The sequence below is a fragment of the Aquila chrysaetos genome, chromosome 12 (genome assembly GCF_900496995.4).
Source record: "Aquila chrysaetos chrysaetos chromosome 12, bAquChr1.4, whole genome shotgun sequence".
Taxonomy (NCBI): domain Eukaryota; kingdom Metazoa; phylum Chordata; class Aves; order Accipitriformes; family Accipitridae; genus Aquila; species Aquila chrysaetos.
The window spans coordinates 30328831-30345629 of record NC_044015.1 but is presented as its reverse complement, the minus strand read 5'-3'; the positions used below and the strand labels follow the sequence as shown (position 1 = coordinate 30345629).

The 16799-nt window shown below is 48.3% G+C and overlaps 1 protein-coding gene across 21 annotated transcripts in view; it reads right to left on the bottom strand.

The window, feature by feature from the left end:
* Window positions 1-16799, bottom strand: part of SZT2 (SZT2 subunit of KICSTOR complex) — a 60786-nt gene that overhangs the window by 33616 nt on the left and 10371 nt on the right. For 19 of the 21 annotated variants that reach the window (XR_005933635.1, XR_005933636.1, XM_041127566.1 and 16 more), the window contains 16 exons: window positions 13818-14049; window positions 13010-13139; window positions 11584-11726; window positions 10805-10957; window positions 10350-10464; window positions 7542-7747; window positions 6476-6700; window positions 5976-6054; window positions 5513-5610; window positions 5102-5270; window positions 4510-4624; window positions 2392-2505; window positions 1710-1907; window positions 1478-1590; window positions 858-999; window positions 167-331 (listed from right to left, as the gene is read on the bottom strand). Coding sequence is in view for 19 of the 21 variants with exons in the window: in XM_041127566.1 (XP_040983500.1) it covers window positions 167-331; window positions 858-999; window positions 1478-1590; window positions 1710-1907; window positions 2392-2505; window positions 4510-4624; window positions 5102-5270; window positions 5513-5610; window positions 5976-6054; window positions 6476-6700; window positions 7542-7747; window positions 10350-10464; window positions 10805-10957; window positions 11584-11726; window positions 13010-13139; window positions 13818-14049 (2397 nt within the window). In the remaining 2 variants the exon portion in view is untranslated. Of the gene's footprint in view, window positions 1-166; window positions 332-857; window positions 1000-1477; window positions 1591-1709; window positions 1908-2391; window positions 2506-4509; window positions 4625-5101; window positions 5271-5512; window positions 5611-5975; window positions 6055-6475; window positions 6701-7541; window positions 7748-10349; window positions 10465-10804; window positions 10958-11583; window positions 11727-13009; window positions 13140-13595; window positions 13655-13817; window positions 14050-16799 lie in introns of those variants that run through there. The other 2 variants (XM_041127574.1, XM_041127575.1) reach the window with 2 other exon arrangements.

Below are 16799 nucleotides of genomic sequence, written 5' to 3'. Positions count from 1 at the left end.
CACTGTGCTCCTTGTCCTGACCCTGACTCTGCTGACTGCCAGGCAGGAGCTGACAGGCTGTAGCAGCCTGTTATTCTTCCTACCTCACTCGGCCCAACAGTGTGCTCAGGAATAGCAGGGATACTAATACTAATACTTCAGCAAGGTGCTGTCCTGAGGGTGGTACCGTGGGCTGGTGTTATGCTGAGGGTAGGTAATGGCACTGCAGCATCCCGTTCTTCAGCCTCAGCCCTGACTCGCTCTGCACAGACAGGTCCCAGGGTATCCTCTCCAGATCGACTCTCATCTTTTGAAGGTTTGTCCAACCCGCAGGCCATCAGCTTCTGTACATCTGGAAGAAAACAAAATAATATCACCCTCTGTTCAGTGAGAACAGTTTAACCCCTCCATCTACATTCCCAAGAGTCCCTGCTACCTGTTTGTGTGTGGGAACAGTTCCACAGAGTACTTCTAGCTGAGCCTAGCAGCCTTCACCAGCAGCTCAGTGGAAGCCAGACCAATGCCAATGCTCAGAAGTGGGGACTCTCCCAGACCATCCCATTAGCAGTATCCTTACTCCATTCATTAACAACCCTACTGGGAAAACCGTCCAGTGGTTGCAACCAGCAAACCACTCAAAGCCACATCCCCTGCCTGAAAACGCTACGCAGGCAGCACCATGCCCAAGGAGAGAAGAGCAAGACATTCAGCACTTTGCACTACTCTATTCCTGGCCATAAGGTGCAAAAAGACTGGGTCTAGACTCTGCTGTTCAATTTTCTCTCCATCCTACCAGAGCTGATTCTGCTTTTGTTGTTTTCCTGAGAAGGTGCTTGGGACTGCTACCCCCTCTCGCTCCCCACAACAGGTGGCCTCACCTGAGAAGGTGGCTGGCAGAAAGGTCAGGAACACATGCTGCGGGTTGACCAGCTTGGCATAACATCGCCATTGTGGGGGAAAGGGCCCCGTTGTGTCACTCAGGGTCACGTCATCCTCAGGCAGCTCTGTGTTGCCAAGGCTCTGATGAAAGAGCAGAAGCTGGATAAGCTCATAGCACATGGCACAGGCCTACCTCGAGGAAGGTAGCAACCACACAGAGCAAGTTCCTCTATAACTGCTGGTTGGCACAGTGCTGAAATCACTCTGGCCACCCCCTGCACCATTCTGAGAGCAGCCTGGCTCCAGGAAACACTTAGCCGGGTTTGCTGGGGCCAGTTCTGACCTCCAGGCAGTGATTGCCCATGGTTTCTGAGCAATCTGCAGCACAGCATCAGTGCTGCTCTAACAGGCTGGGCCCATGGTGAGTGCAACTATCCACACACCTACCAGATTCCTGTTTGACTTCAGCCACAGGCTACAGCTTAAACTGCTGCCAAGCATGGTGAAAACACCAGCCTTTCAATCTCTTCTCAACCCTTCTATTAATTCTCCTGCTCTTCAACAGCTGCTGCCTTGCCTTCAGAGGGGGCTTAGGAGAAAGACAGCAGCATACCAGTACCTGCAGAGTACTTGTGGAGCCAGTCATATCCCTGGTGCCATTGCTGCCAACAAGATGATAGGATGCAGAAGCATCCTGCTGCTCCAGGGTCCCAGAGGCTTTCAGCATTTCTTCTGAAACGGAGCACAGAGAAACCAACCTGAGAAAGACTAGCTGAGGAAGAGACTTGAAGGCAAGGTTCCTGAAACACCCCAGCTCCCAGTGTCACTGCTGCCATGCTCCTGGCCCTTACCTCTGATCACAGGGAGTGTGAAGGGGGGTTGATGGCCATCACGATCCCGTTGCAGAACCTGCTCCATGAAAGCCACATGATCAGCATCAGCCATGGGGATCTCCCGGTCACTGAGGTCATGCTGCAGGCAGCCATGGAAGAGGTTTAGTAGCATTTCATTGGGCACAAACGAAGAGTCCTTGGTCACCTCCTCATTCTCTGCTCCAAAACAGAACCACGGCAGCTTCAGAGACAGCATCTCCACAGCCACCACCTGCCCAGGCCCCCAGGAGACAGCCTTTTGCAAAGTGACACTTCCACACAGCCAGGAGTTTCCCCCAGCACCTCTGCCTTGGAGGGTGTGGAGGAAGCCCTGGAGTTCCAGCATCATTAGCTACCCTGCACTGACTCACCCTGCTACTGTAACTGTTCTGGAAATGTTTGGGGCTACAGACAAGAAACCAACACCACAGAGCAACAGTCCAAGTTTAATGTTTTCAAAAGCAACTCTTCTAAAATTATCATCCGAAGAAAGACAGCAATATACCTGGACAGCCCTGGGGCTGCAGAGATGGGAAGAACAGCACTGAGCTACTGAAAGAGGCATGGCAGCTCTCACATGCCTGCTGGCCAGGGAGACACACACAGAGCAGGGTGCCTGTAGCCATGGACAAGAGGAGGCAGGTGGTGAAGAGGCACCTACCTTTTGTCAGCATTAGGAAGAACATTTCAACCTGCTGGCACCTGGGCAACAGCTTCATGAGGTTGAACTGGAATGGGATCTCATGCACTCGAAAACCAGCCCCCATGTCTGGATCTGCAACAAGAACTGGGAATGTAACATCCCTGTGGGCAACACACAGCCCTGCCTCCCAGACCACCTCTGCACACATGGTGCCAGTACCAAATGAAGTGCAGGTAGCACAAGTAAAGCTACACAGCAACACTGCTCCAACTCCCTCTGCTTAGAAGAGCAGAGGGATACAAGGAATGAATGTGTGGAAAGGGCAAAGCCTGCTGGAGGCTGCAGCAGGTTGTGAGCTACCTACAGAGAGAGAGGTACCTTGCTGTAAGAGTCCCCTGGGCTTATTGCCACGTTCATACAAGGGGAGTCAGGGAGCCACCACAAGGCCTTACACAGCTCAGGCCCAGAGGTGTCAGGGGACAAAAACTGAACATCAGTGTTGCAGGTAACACTGCTGAAGAGCAATGACCACACTGGGAGCCAGAGGCAGCCTGAATTACTAGCGTAGTCAGGGACAAGGACTCCCCTGCTCTTGGAAGAGATGTCCCATTGGGCAGGCTCTGCACATCCCTGCAGGTATCTCCTGCCCTCCTCCTCAGGAAGGAGTCTCTGCCGTTCAGGCCCTGAGCTTTCCTGGCCCTCTTCCCCTCCCATAGGGCCACTGACATGATTCAGTAGGGTTCCCTCAGGTCCTGCGCTCAGCCTTTGGGATGATCCCAGCTCCCTCAAACCCACCCAATATCTGCTGTGTTATTCCCTGCACGGCAAGTAAATAAAAGATCTAGGATGGGGTGAACTAGTGACAAGAAAGCAAAAATTGTGAGGTTCTGGAACAGATTGCCTGGCGAGGGTAAACCCCCCACATACTCCTGGAGTTCTCAATGAACTATGGTAATCATGTCAGACTAGATTCACAATCCTATCCTTAAGGAAGAGGACAGATCAGACCTCCTAAGGTCCCCTTCCCTATCTTTGTGGGTGTCCTGGTTTCAGCTGGGATAGAGTTAATTGTCTTCCTAGTAGCTGGTATAGTGCTATGTTTTGAGTTTGGTATGAGAAGAATGTTGGTAACACTGATGTTTTCAGTTGTTGCTAAGTAACATCCAGTCGAAAGTCAAGGATTTTTCAGCTTCTCATGCCCAGCCAGCAAGAAGGCTGGAGGGACACAAGAAGTTTGGGAGGGAACACAGCCAGGACAGCTGACCCAAAGTGGCCAACAGGGTATTCCATACCATGTGATGTCATGTCTAGTATATAAACTGGGGGGAGTGTGGGCGGGGGGACCACCGCTCAGGGACTAACTGGGCATCAGTTGACGGGTGGTGAGCAATTGCATTGTGCACCACTCCTTTTATTATTACTGTTGTCATTTTATTAGTGTTATCATTATCATTATTAGTTTCTTCCTTTCTGTTCTATTAAACTGTTCTTATCTCAACCCATAAGTTTTACTTTTTTTCCAATTGTCTCCCCCATCCCACTGGAAGCAGGGGGGAAGTGAGTGAGCAGCTGCGTGGTGCTGAGTTGCTGGCTGGGGTTAAACCATGACAGTGGGCTAATGGAGCATTCACAGAGGGTCCAGAGATGAACAGGTCCACCAGAAAGCAAGTGTCCCACAAACTGCTCTGGAAACCGTGTCTTGTAAATGAGAACAGAGGAGCTCTTCCTTCACATCATTTACAACTTCTGTACAACCATCTGCCCAGGCATACCCTGCCCATCACTGTATAGGTGAGCTCATCTTCCTTCTGCTCCAGAAGTCAGCCCCTCACAGAATTACAGAATGGTTGAGGTTGGAAAGGACCTCTGCAACCCCCCTGCTCAAGCAGGGTCACCCAGTCACCTCTTCAGTCTGGGCAGAAAGCCTCAATGCTTTTTTGGCCTTCCCAGGATGAAGCCGTTTCTCTGGCAGCTTAGCGCAAGTGCCACAAAGTGACCCACAGCCATCAAAATCTATAAAGTCATTGTCAAAACACCTGTTCCACCTTCCAGAAACCTCTAACGGGCCCTGAGACATTCAGGGCCTAGCTGCCTCTTGCTCCATCAAGCTTGCTAGGACATACATTCTGGACTCACCTTCAGTAGCTTTGGTGTCTGAAGGAGGGCAGACCCACTCCTTGTTCTGGCACAACTGGCTGATGTACTCAAAGGTCAGCATGGTGGCAATGCATGCAAGGTCCCGGGGATAGAGCTGCAATAAGCAGTCAAGGCTCAACTGTATGCAGCACAATTATTACCCCAAATGCAGTAGAAAAGAGTCTAAAAGCAAGAGGAGGAAACACCCATAACCCCATCAGTTGACCTGCCCTCATTGCTCCCTCCTTCTCCACCAGCCCTTTAGCCTCTTTTTGCCTTGTTCAGAAGATACATTGGTAGTACTGCCTGCAATCCCACCTCAGGTCCAGCTTGCTCCCCTCCAACAGAATGGCTCTTAAAGTAATTTGTATTTTCCCACCTATCCCAGAGCAGTATTGCATCCACTGCCTTGCAATCCAGAAACCTTTCCTGTCCAGTAGCCCAGTTCCTCTTTTAGAAATCTTACGCTCTTTTAACAGCATTCCCATCTCTTCTGGCCCTCAGTAATCCACCTGCAGTGTTGCAGTGCGCTTGCAATAAACCCTTCTCCCTCCGCAAAGGAGCCCCTGCCCCTACACCTTCAGGGACTCACCGCTTTAGGTATTTTCTGGTAAGGCAAGCCATGGAGGTGCTTCCAATTCTCAGCAGTACTGTGGACATGGCCGCTCTGTGGCTCTACCCAGCACTCAGTGACCAGGTTCAGTTCTGTGTCCACCTCAATGGCCTCTACCTCCGTATCATTGTCATCATCTGTGGAAAAGCTGGAGGAAAGACATAAAGCAAGTCCTGTGAGATGGCACAGAGCCTCTCAGAGCTGTGAGAGCAGTCACACAAACCCTAGGTTTGCAGGCAAAGCCCCAGCTAACTCGTGATCAATCCACGACAGCTAGTTGTCTGTACTAGATGATGGAGGACTCCCTCCTTCCCACACTGCCCACAAAGGGCAAGTCTGGAGCTGTGACTCTGCTGCTAGCCCTCCCCGGGAGCAGGGCAACAGCCTCACCTGTCCTTGGTGGAGGTGGAGTGGGGTGGGAAGAGGATGTATTGGACGACACAGGTGTGCTTCTCCCTGCCACTGCTGCTCTCGCTGGAGCCATCAATCTGGAGGGGAGACACTGCATGAGCCTGACCAGCAGCAACAGCCCATGCCTACCCAGTGCCCCCCTACACAACACAGCCCCAGCACCCAGCACCACTAGCAGCAGTGGAGAGAGGGAGCCTGTCCCAGCCCCAAGAACTCCTCCAGCACAGCATGTCCCTACCAGCAAAGCAGCTCTCTAACTGCAGATAATGACAGGAAAATGCCAAACCCACACGCTGCTTTACTTCAGGGGAGGAGGCAGGTCTCCCTGTATATGTCAATATGTATGTGCTAGAAGTGGATGGGAAATCCCATCACAGGAAGGTGAATCCACCTCAGAAGAAGCAAAGACGGATTGTGTCCACGCTGCAGCACTCAGGCTCACCTGTATAGGCAGCTCCAGCACCATGTTGATAATTCCATCCCCACTGGATGCAAAGTGGAAACCCTCTGACAGACGAACCCTGGCAACAGAGAGGCAGTCAGACATGGAAGCCTTCTCTACCCATACTACGAGCCTTAAACACAAGAATGACTGTACCCTTCACCCCAAAACACCTTCCTTCCCAAGACAGGGAGCTACACACAGAGAATGGGGAGATGTGACACTTTGCACAGGACAGTCTGTGTGAAGATCAGCCTACTCTGGGCACAGTAACACCTCTTGCCCTTTTGTATGTTTTCCAGGACTCTCCTTTTCCTCAACTGCAGCTGCAGAACTGGGTAAAGCACTGGCCCAAGTAGCTCTAGAAGCTGTGCACAAGACCAAAACCCTCTGCCCAGCAGCTTCAACCGTTGCCTATAATAAGGCCTCAGATCCACCCTGCTTTCTCTGCATCCCCAGGACTAGCTGCAGAAAGCCCCCCCTTCAGGTGTGCAACTTACTCTGTGAGCGTGGAAAGGAGCTGGGCTACAGCGGTGATGGGCACAGCCGGTGCCAGCCCCGACTGGACACTCCAGATCCAACGCTGGTGATAGAAGTAGCGGGACAGCGAGGCCAGGGTGGAAGAGGCAGTGCGATTGGCCACCATAGTGAGCGGGCCAGACACTGGGGGATGCTCCAGGTTGAGAATGAAGGGGGCTCGATAGTCAGAAGGCAGCTTCTCATACCTAGGAGAGGGCAGAGGTGTGGCTCGCCGAGGTGGAAAGAATGCTCTGCTCAAGACCAGAGCTGTCTGGATTCACAGCCTGCTTGCTGGACCCAGGACAGAGCCCTCCAGCAGCAGAACATGGCTAGTCCAGCATAGGATCCTGCTCAGAGAGCAGTAACTAAATTTACTTCTGCATCGTATTAGTTAGGAGTAACAAATCTGGAGGGCTGGAGCGCCTCTCCTGTGAAGGCAGGCTGAGAGAGTTGGGGTTGTTCAGCCTGCAGAAAAGGCGGCTCCGGGGAGACCTTAGAGCAGCCTTCCAATACCTAAAGGGGGCCCACAAGAAAGCTACAGAGGGACTTTTTACAAGGGTGTGTAGTGATAGGACAAGGTGTAATGGCTTTAAACTGGAAGAGGGTAGATTTAGACATAAAAAAGAAGTTCTTCACTGGGAGGGTGGTGAGGCACTGGAACAGGCTGCCCAGAGAGGTTGTGGATGGCCCATCCCTGGAAGTGTTCAAGGCCAGGTTGGATGGGGCTTTGAGCAACCTGGTCTAGTGGAAGGTGTCCCTGCCCATGGCAGGGCGGTTGGAACTAGATGATCTTTAAGGTCCCTTCCAACCCAAACCATTCTATGATTCTATGATGAAATCTGCCTGTCCAGCAAGACCCCCTACTGCAAGTCACAGCCCTCCCAGACTACAGCTGCCATTCCCAGCCACACAACCCAAACCCAGCCCAACAAGCACCAGCTTCACAGCACTGGCATCCTGCAACTGGCAGCACCATCCACAGACCCTCCTCTCTCCCACTTCCCAGGGCAGGGAGGCTGTGCTGATGGCCTGGATCTCCATCACTACCTGATGAGTAGCTTCTCCAACGGTTTGTGCAGCACAACGAGGCAGGGTCTGTCTGAGAGGGCTGACTGGGCCCCAGCCACAGGTGGAGACTTGGAGGGAGAACTACTGCCAAACATTTTCCTCTTTGCTTTTGGAGTTGCCTCCTTGCTCTGGACCCTGTGGGGAAAGCGCAGCTGCAAGATTCGGTCCCGTAACTCCTCCACTATCTGTCATGGCAAAAGCAAAAGGTAAACGTGACCACCTTTGTCTGGAGACACAAGCTATTCAAAGTAAGTTTCCAGAACAAGAGCCTGACTAAAAGGAATAGAACGCTCCTTGAATATACAGAGGAGCAGGAGTTATAGGTCATTTTACCTCTGAGGCACTAGCAAGACCAAGATAAGATGTCTCTTAGGTCCACATTTTAACAACTACAAATACCTTTAAAAGCAAAAGAAAGGTCCAAAAAACCCCAAAGACGGTTTCAAGACTGAAGAAATCACTTTCCATAACTTTAATGAAAAACAAATTAATTGCATGCCAGCTCCTCCACAGAAGCAGTCTGAGTACCGACTGTCATTCCTCCCCTCCTCCTCTCCTTAACAGCCTACAGTAAATGTAAACTAGTACACATAAGACAGAGCCAGACTGTTCCCACAGCTGATGTGTTCCCCTACTATCACGTTCATGTCTCAAACCTTTATGGTAAAAGGTTTCAAGAGCTTAGGTTATTTTTTAGGCTAATTTTTTCCAAGATACTTTCAAAACGACTTCCTGATTACTGCTTTTAGTTTTTAGCAGCTCTGAATATGGTTCTACCCACAGCAGCGTCTGATCCCCACAATGCCCCAGTGTTTTCTTTGAAATTTCCATGGTTGGGTTTCTTTTCATGATCTTTGTTCAACTCGTTTTAATTTCCATTACCATTGTAGGCAAACAGGAGAACAGCAGCTCTCCATTGCTCCTCAACACTAATTATTTCAGCAATTTTCCCCATCATTATTATGTCTTTTTCAAGGAAAGGACTGTCCCCAAACCCAAACATTAAGCAGAGCTCTTTTCTGCACTATGATGCCACTTGGGTCCACTTCATGGTTTCATACTGACAACACAGAATCACTGATGGTGTTCAAGCTCCCAAATCCAAGGTGCACTATTTTGCAGTTATCAATACTGTCTTCCAGCCACCATCGTGCTGCTTAAGTGTCCACAAAGCACATAGGTTGAAAGGGCAGAGAAAACCAAATAGCTCTGTGCCACCTGCAGATTTTCCCAGCTCACTACCTGCTACCTATCTGCAGATGAGTTCCCTACCCTTTGACTAGTAAAAAGATGTAGAAAACCACAAACAGCTTCTGCTTTGATGAGAACAGAGTACTTTTTCCATTTCCTTGTCTTGTTCCCTAAGACAGTTTCTGTTTTATGACGCTCCAATCCTACTCAAGTTTTACAGTTGTGCCTTATATGGAGTCTCACCAAAAGCCTTCTGAAAGTCAGACTGTATCAGGTGCTTTCCTTCCCTTAAACACTGGAAATTTGAATAGCTCAACACAAAAAACCCTTCCCCTTAAACAAGGCAGGCTAAGTTCTACTGCCATCTTCCACACTGGGTAACTAAACAGCCCTATGGCAGGCAAAAAAAAAAAATTTAAAAAAAAAATAATTGTGCATGATACAATTTATGATCTACATACAGCTCCTGCTGCAATGATCTGGAGCTTGCCCAGAGCTGCAGGGTATGGTGCCTGTCTCACACCTTCTTCATGAGACAGGTATTAATTTACACCTGCCAGAGGGAACTCCTTCATAAAACCTGTCACTTGGCATTACCAGCCCACATGTTGGCCCAGCAACCAGTACCCAAAGCCTGAATCCCCTGAAGACACGAAAGAGCAGATCCTCCAGAGTGCCAGAGCACCTAGTGTTATGTGTGTTCATTATCTCAGAAAGAGATGGTCCTTCCCGTATTTGTCAGCTTCTCCTCAGACTCATCTAACACTAAAGCTAAGTGAGACAAACCAAAGATTTCTTTCATGAAGACAAAAGATCAAGGTTTAATGATAAACCTTGTTTATAACAAAAGGTTCACACAGCTTAATAGCAGGACGTCTTTCCCATACTTACTGTTTTACCTAGGAACACTTACACTTGTCTCAGCCATTTTAGCTGGAGAAACAGTTCAAACAGTAACCCCACCTTCTGCATCTGACTAGGGCAGCCCATTTCTTTTGGTACAAAGAGGTTATTAAAAGTCTATCTAGCAGACTTGCATCTCTTTAAAACATTTTCTAGGTATTACATTTTTTTCTCTCCCTGTACTGCTCATGCAGGGCACTGTTTGCACTTTAACTAACTCCTCCTTGCCCAAATGATACAATATACATATGTAATTCACCACCTACTGAAGCAGATAGCCTAGAGAACATGTAGTACATCAATCACAGAGGTCTTTACAGATGAGTCAAACAAGTATCTGCTGTTCCTGACAGACAGTATTGATTGTGCTTTGGTCAAAAGGATAGACTAGATAACCTTTGAGTCATTTCAAGCCCCACAGTTGAATTAAGCAGTGGGAAAACATTCATGTGACCAGCTATTCTATTGATCTTCGAGTCTTTGGGTTTAATTCTTTCACAGACTTAACACAGAAAGCTTTGTCCAAAATGTCCCTTTCTGTTACAGTAAATTCACACCCATCTAAGCCTTAACGTAGTAGTTAGTCATTAGAGGATACCTGCCCACAGTGTTGCCTGTGATCTACCCACCGCTTCCACATCCAGAACTCCTTGGCTCTGCTCCTACCCCAGGAAGCAGCCAGCCAGCTCTCACCTTGTTCCTGGCCTGTGCAGGTGTGCCAATGGGGAACCCCAACCGGAGAACCATGCAGGGAGCTTTGGAGATGATCCGCACCACATAAAACGAGGAAGGTGTGGGATCTTCAGAGCTAGGGAGAAGGGATTAAGACAGGGCTGAAATAGCACGGATCTTGCTGCTCTGTCATGTCAGACCAAGTGGAGGCCTGCTCCACCAAGCTCAAGAGCCCACACAACTTGGCAGCAACACATGTCAGTTCTAGCATGCAGAACCCCCCCAGCTGGCTTCCCTCTCCTCTAGGCTGCAGTGGCAACAGTTCAGAATACGCAGGGTTTCATACCTGCTTGTCTTGCTCTTATCCTCTCCTCTAGACATCTGCTTCTGGCCCATCACTGTCTATGGGTCTAACTGGGTCTTTGGTCTGGCTGTATGACCAATTCCCCACACAGGACTGCTTCAGAGCCACTCACCTGTGTATCAGTTTGACGTAGGAGTAGCCCTCCACCAGCACAAAGCTGCTCCAGTCCCGCAGCAAGGAGGTGAGCGCCGAGTGAGAGATGCGGCACTGGATGGTGCTGTAGCGGCCATTGTTGCCTGGCGTGTGCAGGTGCTTGGGCACAGGCCTGCAGAGTGTGGCAGAAAGTAATTTAAAAACCAGTTTCTCTTCTTTCCAGACTTTGCTACATCCATTCCAACTCCTTCTCTGACTGGTACATCAGCCTTCGTCCTCCACAGCAGCCAATATTCAAGCACCTCGCCTGCCTGTGCCCGTCAGCAAGAGCCACACTCCCTGAGCGCACAGGGATCCTGCTCTCAACCTTGCATTGTTTCTATCTCCCTCCATGCAATATGTGGCTATTATTCACAGAAGTCTGCAACTAGGATCAGCCTCAGGAAAGCAATGTTTTTGGGGAAGATGTTTTCCAGCAGCAAACAAAAACACGTAGGATAGCTCCAACTGGATGGTCCACACCCCCTGCAATCAGGAAATCTAAACCCAAGAGGGACTTGAGAAACAACTTATGCTGCTGAGAACAGTCCCCCTCTAGACAAAGATGGCTTCCCAACCCACAGTCCCTCTCAGATAAATGAGCCTTCACCATCCACGAGGTCCCAATAGTGAGGCCCTTCCCTTGGCCATAAGCACCTCCAAGACAGCTGCAGCTCTGCAACTGGACTGAACTGGATGCCCTGCTTTCCCAGGCTGGCCCACACTGCGCACGTGAGCTCAGCCCTGCCAGTTACATACGTGTCATGCTCCAGAAGGAGGACTATACGATGCATGTGCAGCCACCTCTGCCAGAAGTTGGCATCCATGGAAAGGATAGGCTTCCAGTAGGAGGCAAACTGGGAATGGCTCGAGTCAGACCCACTGTGCTGCAGGGACAGCACCTGAGAAAATGACAGGGCAATATTCAGCAAGAAACTGTCTGGTTCCACCCAGAAAGAGCAGGAATTTCTCTAGCGGCTGAGCTGCATAGGCCTAGGCGGCTAGCCACATCCCTGGCTTTCAGTAACGGCCTCTAAGCAATATAACTAAGTGCGTTCACATTGAAACAGGCAGTACAACGTAAGCAAAAATAAATTAGGTTCCTGAAATGTCAAGTTAATTAGGAATTTAACTACTTAGCATCAAGTAAATCAACCACAGAAAAGATGGCATATGTAATGGTGTGCATTCTGATTGAGAGGGGGATATATGGCTTGTATCAGCAGAGCAATTAAACATTGAGATAACTTGTCTGAGAGTGCTCATGCAAGTAGGGTACCAGCAATGGGTGGCATTGGGCAACTCTAACATGTTTGTATGGTAACACTGTGATTCCGCCAACTATAGCAACTCTGCTGCCACAGAAGTAAAGTGGTGGTTAGCCATAAGATGGGAAGCTCCAGATATACTGTGGGATACACAACCCTACACAGTGAAAATTTACTAGGCAAACCTAAAGAAGTGAAGGGCTTAAGCAATAAAATTAAAGGGATAGTTCTCCTAAAGCTCCCCTAGCTTTGATATCTGCTAGTCATCTTCTACCAATGACAAGGACACTGCTAGCAGGGAACAGATAATATGCTAGCACTTCTGCTCAGTGAGCTTCAATGAGTTTGAATTTTGCAGTGGAAACTATTAGCTCATATTTTGTTTAGTTTGTGCTGTGCAGATGACAAGTAACTCTCTTGCACCTTCCACATGAGTGCTCAGAGCAATGAGCCTATTAAACAACAACTATTCAGCACATCCTATATCTTCACCTGGCAGCGCTGAGCTACATCACCAGGACACAAGACTGCCAGCAGCAACTCCACCCATATGAGGTATTCACTGAACAAGCACGGCAAAAATAAGTGTGTCAGCCTCCCCATCAGTCTCACGCATCACATCACTACAGGACAAGGCTTCACAGCACACTTAGGAGATTTGGCGTGGGGCTTAGAGGTGTAGCTGCAGCAATAAAGACATAGGGTGATGTCTCAGAGGGGAAAAAGTATGGGACGGGATGTTCGCAGGCACTGCATTGGACCTGAACTCTGTTACTGAGCAGGACAAAGAGCAAGAGATGAAGCCTGAGAGTTACAGAAGATCTTGGTTGCCTGTTGGTATTCAGCATCCCCTGGTACAAGACAGAATAGGCAGGAGGGACATCCTATCCCCACATTAAATAGGAGAGGGAACATACCGGAGTGGTGGAGCCTGGGGGGATGTAGAAGAGGGGCACCCCATTCTTGGTGCTCTCAGGAATGGTGAAGTGTTCTGGGACTGTGTCAAAAGACTGCAGATGAACCAACATCTGATCTGTCTGGTTGATGCTGAAAGAGAAGAGGCAGTTAGCCACAAAAGCCCACACTCTCCCCTTTGCTGCCCCAGTCAGCCCAGTGCCTGCACACACAGCACTCCTGATGTACTGGGAGCCCATCTACACCAACATACCTTTCTAGGGCAATGCTGGGATTCAATGCCTGATTGCAGATAGCATGTTAAGAGAATTCTAGTTTAACAGCCTAATATATAAGGAGGATGATCAGAGTTGGGAATGAAGTGCTAGAAAAGGAATCTGCCGAATAGCAGGGAGTAACAGTTACCCTGTACAGGAAATGGTTATAACCCACAGGCCAGCCCTTCAGGCCTAGAGACATGAGGTGTTGCTCCCAGTGTGATCATGCAGCACAGCTGCAAGGCTGTGCTGTAAGAACACACCACCTCCATGGGATGGCAGTCAGAGTTAAGATATGCATCACAGGATCAGGACTGAGGGGCAGCAATGCCTTCACCGTGAAGCAATCTTACAGACTAGGTCATAGGCCAGTTTGAGTCTTCTTCTTGGCTAGACAGCAAGCTTGTTGCCAGTCATGCCTCTTCCTCCGAGCACATTCCTTTGGGACCCTGGGTTGGGATGGCCACCTGCATAACCCATGCCTCAGCATGCCAAGGAAGGAATTTCTTGGTTACATCGGACACTGGAAACTGCTGGGGGTAGCCTGGCTCACCTCTGCAAGGTGTTCCAGAAGCGCCGGATGACTGTAGTGCGGTACAGACTGGTGATAGGCTTCCTCATGGTGCAACTGATGTCATGCAAGATGTCATAGCTTCCCTCCATCGTCACCTCCACCCATGTGCTGCGCTTTGATGGGTCCAGGGGCCAGGGTGTCACAGCTAAGTACTCTATCCTCATGTTATGCTTCCAAAGCAGCACTAGTTTCACCTCCAGCTGAGACCCACCTGCATGAGAGCAGAGGAATAAGTTCAAGTGCTTGTTTGATACACATCTGAGCTTTCTCTCTCACCAGGGACTCCTGGGTACTGTGAGATTGTTTGATCGCTATGAGGAGGACGAAGTAATCCAACAACTGTTTGCTCTAGCTGAAGCCATTGTCTCTCCTCCCCAACAGAGGGAGGCTTTGCTTACACAGTAGTATTTGGTGAACAGTTCTTTAAATGTGTATGTAGTATCTACACTAGAGAAGGCAACTGAACTTGGAGGAGGTGCTGACATTTGCAATGGGCTCTCTTCTTCACAAGCCTCACCTTTGTTTCCAAGAAAACTGTTGCTTTGCACAGATGAGCAGGGCCTTTAAGCCATAAAGTTTTCTCATCTGCACTCTGCAGAGTTAATCTATCCCATTGCAGAAACATGGACATTTGGACATGATGGGCCCAGATCATAAACAAACTGGAAGGTGAGGCCCAATTCTTGAATTAAACTTCATGTTCTTCCTGCACAGACAGTATTTCATGCAATCTAGAACTTCAAGCATCAAAAGCTTCTCACCATGCTTACTCTCTTCTCTTCCCAAAGTTAAGAATGAATATTCACCCATTCTTCAAACTGTACTTTTTTACCTTTTTCTTTAAGTGAGCCATTGCATCTCTAGCAAGATTAACACAAACACCTGACAGCAAGCCTCACTGAGCCGGAAGAGCAGAAAACCGTCACACTCCTGCTGACTGTGCATGTGTATTTGTACCGAAACAACCCAGAGAAACACGTGACTTTCTATAACAGTGCCATGCTGCTGTTTCAACTGCTCAATCATCTATTCTGATGTCCAGCCTGCTCTATAGTTCACCGGACTTGCAGCATTTGTGAGATAAGTGATTGGATGTGCTGGAAACCATCCGAACAGGTCATCAGCCTGGATCCTATGTTTCCTGCAGAGTTGCATTTGCTGCTGTCATAGGCACATCGTGCCATCCCCTTCACAGGCTGATTACACTCCATTTTAAAGCCATCTTGCTTTTTGCTCCCATGGTCCCTGCTGGGAGGCTCCCTCAGAGTACTCTTCCCCTGTCAACCTTTGGAAGAAACCTTCCAGAGTACGTGCCAAATTCTTGCTTGGTTGTTCTTTTGATTAAATTATTTTTCTTCTGAGAAGCTTCATTTCCATAACATTGACAAGGAGTATGCAGTAGGGAAAGAAATCCTTTCCTAGTTTCAGCTGTTATTGTGCAGGTTAAACCAGGCCATGGTCATCAGCCTACGACAGAATATCCATTCCCCTTAACAGTCCCAGACCTTCCTGCACCTCAAGAATTCATCTTTCCTGAACAAAGATAATCAAAGGTGTATACAATATTTCACCTGTATTTGATCTGAAGGATTACCAGGATTTTACTTAAGGTCACTAATATTTTCCACAATGGGTGCTTTGCATTACTATAAATACATTTGCCAGGGTTGTACCATCTGTAGTTTCCATATGAAGATTGTCTAGTTTATCAGAGAGCAAGAAATTATAAATTTGTCTCTTTCCATTTCATACTGTCATGTCACTCTTATTGCTTTAGTGCTCGTCCACTGCTTCCTGCACAATATTTTGGTTCTCATAACAAAGCATTTCTACTTCTTCAACAGCAAACATCAGTAAATTCCTACATTTTTTGCCTAGATCATGAATGAAAATATTTCCTACTTCCACCTGTGTTTCCATTAGTCATCCTGGCTTCACTCCTACGATCCAACACAAGCAAAACTAAAACCAGGCAAAATATTTGCTTAGTTTGAAGTCATACCTAGATGAATCTTTAGCTTGTTCTTACTGCAAAGCAATCTATTTCTGGTTCTTGACTTTACAGCTAACAAAAGTTTTTGCTGCTTTGATTTCTTTCATACAGTCCAGCTCTGGTTTTTAGAAAACTCACTTCATCTTCCCAGTTTCTGACACTGAGAACAGCCATTCTCACTAGCCAGCTCGTGCCCAGCTATTTTTGGTGCTGTATTGATTCACAGGGGAAGATGAGGTTTTGAAAAATGTCCTTCAGGCTCTCCTCAACACACAGCAACACAAAATGGTCAGTGAGAATTTTTTTTTTTTGTTACAAAGGGCAATCTTCTGACATCATCCCAGAAAGAAACAGGAGAGGAGCTGAGCTCCATTACACACCATGGCCCTACAGCTGCTCAGACACAGCTTCTCTCCCTTCCATACCTTCTAATCCTCCCCCTTTTGCAAGCACTTCTGCATTCCTAAGTAACCATAGTAGCCTTCTAAATGCCTAAATATCTAAAATCAAATAGTGAGGGTAACCAGGGCACTTATAAATATCACAAACAACCTCTCCAGGCAACTCTAAGCACAAAGCTAGCTATTTACTCTATTTTGCCTTTGGCAAAGTGAAGCAGAAAAGCGACAGTGTCAAAGTCCACAACTGCACTCTTTCCTCTTGCTTCACAGCCAGCTGGCTCCTCGGCAGCTTTAGTCTGCAAGTTTTGGCAAAAGCTTTTGGCAATCCAGGTTAATTAACTGTTCTTTGTTATAAACTTCTCTACAGAATGACCCAGAGAGCCCTGATTAGCCAAACATGCTTTTCCTTAGCAGAGGCAGTGCTGAATGTCTAAATGTCTTGATCTTTTGTAAATTCTACTTTAAGATGTTAGTTCAACCATTTTTCTGATCACAGCCAGCAACTCCCCAGAGCATTTAGCCTTTCCAAAGCATAACTACCATTATCTGCTACTATTCCAAAGGCTG